The sequence below is a fragment of the Crocodylus porosus genome, unplaced genomic scaffold (genome assembly GCF_001723895.1).
Source record: "Crocodylus porosus isolate Cpor-Errol unplaced genomic scaffold, CroPor_comp1, whole genome shotgun sequence".
NCBI classification, from domain to species: Eukaryota; Metazoa; Chordata; order Crocodylia; family Crocodylidae; genus Crocodylus; species Crocodylus porosus.
This window is the reverse complement of record NW_017728910.1, coordinates 24,119,049-24,123,471: the sequence shown is the minus strand read 5'-3', so window position 1 is coordinate 24,123,471 and position 4,423 is coordinate 24,119,049. Positions and strand designations below refer to the sequence as shown.

Sequence of the window (4,423 nt, the reverse complement as noted above, 5' to 3'; positions counted from 1 at the left end):
GCTCATGCAGAGCCCCCCACACAGTGGGGGGCAGTGGGGATCACCCCCCTGCCTGGCAGCACCCAGTGAGTGGGGGCTTTTTTTTTCCCCAAGTGCGGGGAGGCAGGTGGGGCAGCCATTGCTGGGCTGGGAGAGCAGGCGGGGGATGGGCCTGGGCAATTTGGAGATTTGGCAGCAGCCGAATGTCCGAATCACATTCTCCCGAATCGATTCGGGACAGTGATTCGAATCACTGAATCGAATGACTGTCCCCCAAATTGGCCGAATCCAAATCCAAAGCGAATAGTAGCTGCTTCACATAGGCCTAGCTGCAAAGTCACCGCTGTCTTGATAGCGGTGGAGCTGATTGAGGTGGTAGAAATAATTTGTGACTTCATTTCAGGCTCAAGTAGGAGATGGTGGCTTTTGATCAAGGGAAGGGTTTCTTAAAACAAAACTTACCTTTGGTAGCTAGCCACATGTCAAAGAAAGTGAGTAATAAGTTTAAGGTAATGATACATTCAAAAAACTTTTCCACTGCGAAAAGCAAGTGCTGTAACATGGGAGAACTGCTGTCAAGATAGGTTAATCTGAAGGCCTAAGAACCTTTAATTTCCTATTGTGTGCAAGTCATTCATTGACTTAAACATAATATGGAATACCTTCTAATGCAACTCACTATAGGCTTATCCCGTTTCAGAGAGAAATGTTCCTCGTATTAGTAAGGATACTTCTGACCATTGTGAAATCGAAGTGTTCAATGCTATGTCAGATGGAGAAATTCAATATTCTCTATGGTATTTCATGCCCTTTGTCTTCTAAATCTCTCGGTTTTAAATTAGACAATAGACATTGATTTTATAGTCTCTCTTGAAAGAGCCTAAGGTATAAGAGAAGACCAATTTTAAAGGTGTAAGTGGTAATGAGAGATTTTTTGAAAGTGAGTAGATGTAATCATCACAAAAAGAAGACACTGAATATTCTGTGAATATTGCACCCAGTTGACATCAGCAGAATGCCTGACACAAAAACCTTTTGTGCCAAAAGTATTTGTTCCTGGGCCTACCCACAATTAACATGAGCAAAGGTCACTTATAAAAATAGGTACATAGCATACTGCTGGTATTCAGAAATTCTGATTTATGCAGAAATGGCTATATCTGCTCACTGATAAAACACTGCAAACAAGGAAATGAGCTGATTTGATATAGCTTATCTGAGGCAGGACCAGCAAAATGATCTGTTACAAGCTGCTATTCATGGCAGCCCAGTTTGTGTACATTGTTTGGCTCAGGCATGGTCTTCCTCAGTTCTTTACGGCACCAAGCATACTAATACGTCCCATTTTATGAGCAGCAAAATAGGAATGGTAGGCAATTGGAAACTGTGCGTGTCCATGTATGTCTGTGTGCATTTGACCGTACAGGAGTTTTTAATGCATTAAAGATGTTTATGTCACTAATAAACGCCCTAGTAGCCTTTCACCTTCCTAAGGGGGCTTGATGCTTAATGAAATAGTAATCATCACTGCTTACAATACCCTGCTGATTCTGGATCTGTGTTTCTTTGCTCCCTTTCATCACTGTTCTTTTAGAAATGGTTAGGTTTGGAGTAATTTCCAGATTATATTTGCAAAGAGAAGCATTGGTCTCAATCATACTGAAAATGGCCTTTTTGCATGGAAACGACGTTCTGAGCCAGCTGTCAGTGAAGTAAAACCAGTACCCTCCAGCTAGCTTTGGTCGTGCTTCTAAATGGCATCAGGATGGTAGTAGTGAAAGACTTCACAGCTCCTTTCCCTGGTGAAAAGGGATACTGTTAACTTGACTAATAAGCACTGCCTCTGTCACATTCGGATTAATACCTAACGTCCTTCTTATTTTTATCCAGGCATCAACAATGTTGCGAGCATCTCTCGTCCCTGTGTAAGTGTTTCTAACTAACATCAACTTGGTTCTGTGTGTGCGTGTGTGTGTAATATATACAGAGAGAGAGAGACTGGGTGCATCTACATGTTCATTAATGTGCATTAGCTGATTAAATTTAGTATCTCCATTATGAAGTACTACAAAAAGGTGCATTAGCCTATTTTAACGTGCGTTAGCTAAAGAGCAATGTTTTGTGGTGCTTTAATGCACATTAAGATAGGCTAATGCACATTAAAGCACACATGTAGACTTATCCACTGTCAGCTAAGTCCATTACTTAACTGCTACTGAGAATTGTTCACCTCTGTGAGCCCTGTGCCTATTCTGTTACCCACAAATGTTGCATATGAATGCAGTTGGGTTCAGCCTCCTGTTCTGAACCCTAGATCGTCAAGATTTCAGTCTCACCAAAATGCCTCTACTTCTATAGCTATGCCTTTCCACACAGGATTTCACTCACACTCATTTGGTGGCTGTGTTTTTCACAGTTGCTGCATTCAAACTTGCAGCTCTGTGGTCATAATTGGTTGGCTTCCCAGAAGTGCAGGAAGAAGGAAGAATGCCTAGTTAAACTCAATGTTATGCATTCCTAGATTCAGTTTTTCAATGGATTTAGTAAGTTAGAATTATAAGAGGGAATGATAATCATATGCCTGTCTGTTTTTGTTTTTTGTCTGATTGGGCGCATCTACATGTTCATTAATGTGCCGTAGTTGCTGCGCATTAAGTTTAGTACTTGTAATAACAGGTTTAGTATTCAATGCGCAGTAACTGGCGCGCACCTTTTAAGTGATACTGATGCACAGTAGATTAATTCTGCCGCACATTAGTGTATTAGCACGGCTTTCGCCATGATCTGCTAATGTGCAGGAGAATTAGTCTACTGTGCATTTAGTGTCTTATGTAGACGCACCCATCGAGTATTTTTGTCCTGGATGTATGCACTCACTTTGTGGTAGGTGTAGAATTTAGGGGATAGGGCAGGGAGGGAGATATCTGGGGAATCTGATACGAATAGAAATGACATCAGTGGAACCTCAAATTTCACTCTTCAGAATAAAAATAAATTCATGAAAGTGGCTTTACAAAACTGGAGCGTTCCCTGGCAGAGCAGAGATGCACAGCACTGGCATTGTGCTAGTATGTGTGAGCAGGAAGTGACACGGAGTAACGTTGACTGTTACAATAACCAGTTGATCACTGTCCAACATAAGCAAAAGGTTATCAATAAACAAACAAATGGTGAAAAGCTAACCCCAATTTCATAAAGTTTCTTTGACTTCTGCTATTTTAAATAAATATTGGTAATAGATATGAGAAAAGCATTTAAAAACATGGGGTTTAATGTCATTTTAAAGGAAAGACATGTAGAAATTGGTTGTGTGGAACCAAGGTTGTTTCACTGAGTTACCTAACTTCAGCTCTGCCTGAAGAAGTCATTTGACATGGTTTTAGTGAAAGTGCCTTTTTTCATCTGCTGCATAGGAAAATGCAGGAAGTGCCATTGTTGCCCTCATTGGATTATGAGAGGTTGAAGAACGATTTGGTCTTTGGGAGTGATCGCCTCAAAGCCTTCTTACTGCAGGCCCTGCGCTGGGTAAGTGTGAAGGCTTCCCTGTGGATGAGCAAACATACCTCCTTTCTTCAAGGCCAGAGCCACAGTCTGGTATGTAGACAAGATGGCTTGCTCTCCTTCCTGCTGAGGGTGAAGAGGGTGCAGTTCCTTTGCTTGCATTTCAGTCTGTTACCTGCTGGGTCCTTCAGGGACTGAGAAGATTGCAGGCTGTAACTTGTGAATGACATCTATAACCCTTCTGTCTGGTGAAAGCCAACTGGGAGGGGTATCTAGATTGCCATTGAAAATGGTGCCTCTGGGATAAGGCATCATTTTTTTCAAGCACTCAATCGTACCTTCTTTTTAGAACCTTTGTCTGGGAACAGACAATCTCTCCAATTATTGACTGTCTGGAGGCTTTTTTTCTTTGGGACTGTTGTAAAAGTATCACGATAGGTTGGGTGAAGTCTTGTTGCAACTGGTGAGTGTATAGTAACTGTACTTACTTTGGTTAGTTGAAAGGAACAGCAAAGGGACATCAAGCCAAAGCACAAATGCATGGCGCTGTCAGAGGCAGAGGAAAGTCCAAACTGGGTCCACAGCTCTGACAGTAGACTGCAAAGACTGGATTCATTCTCTGAAAGAGGAGAATTTGCTGTTCACAAAGTTATTGCAAGGCCTTTACCGTCTTGTAAGGCGATTCACATTAGTGCTACTTTATGCCAGTTCTTGATTTCTCCTTCCCTCTCTTTTAGCGTTTGACAACGTCTCATCCTGGAGAGCAGAGAGACACAGTCCTGCAGGCTTACATAGGCAATGACCTCCTGGATTGTCACTGCAATAGTCAGGTCAGTAAGTATAGTTTCATAGTTGGTAGGGTCGAAAGGGACCTGAGCAGATCATCTAGTCCGACCCCCTGCCATGGCAGAAAAGAGTACTGGGGTCAAACGACCCTGGCAAG

General features: G+C 42.2%; 1 protein-coding gene across 3 annotated transcripts in view; it reads left to right on the top strand.

The window, feature by feature from the left end:
* Positions 1-4,423, top strand: part of ARMC9 (armadillo repeat containing 9) — a 97,690-nt gene that overhangs the window by 48,970 nt on the left and 44,297 nt on the right. For all 3 annotated transcript variants that reach the window (XM_019532869.1, XM_019532868.1, XM_019532867.1), the window contains 3 exons: positions 1,870-1,904; positions 3,393-3,504; positions 4,218-4,310. In XM_019532869.1, coding sequence (XP_019388414.1) covers positions 1,870-1,904; positions 3,393-3,504; positions 4,218-4,310 — 240 coding nt within the window. The remainder of the gene's footprint in view (positions 1-1,869; positions 1,905-3,392; positions 3,505-4,217; positions 4,311-4,423) is intronic.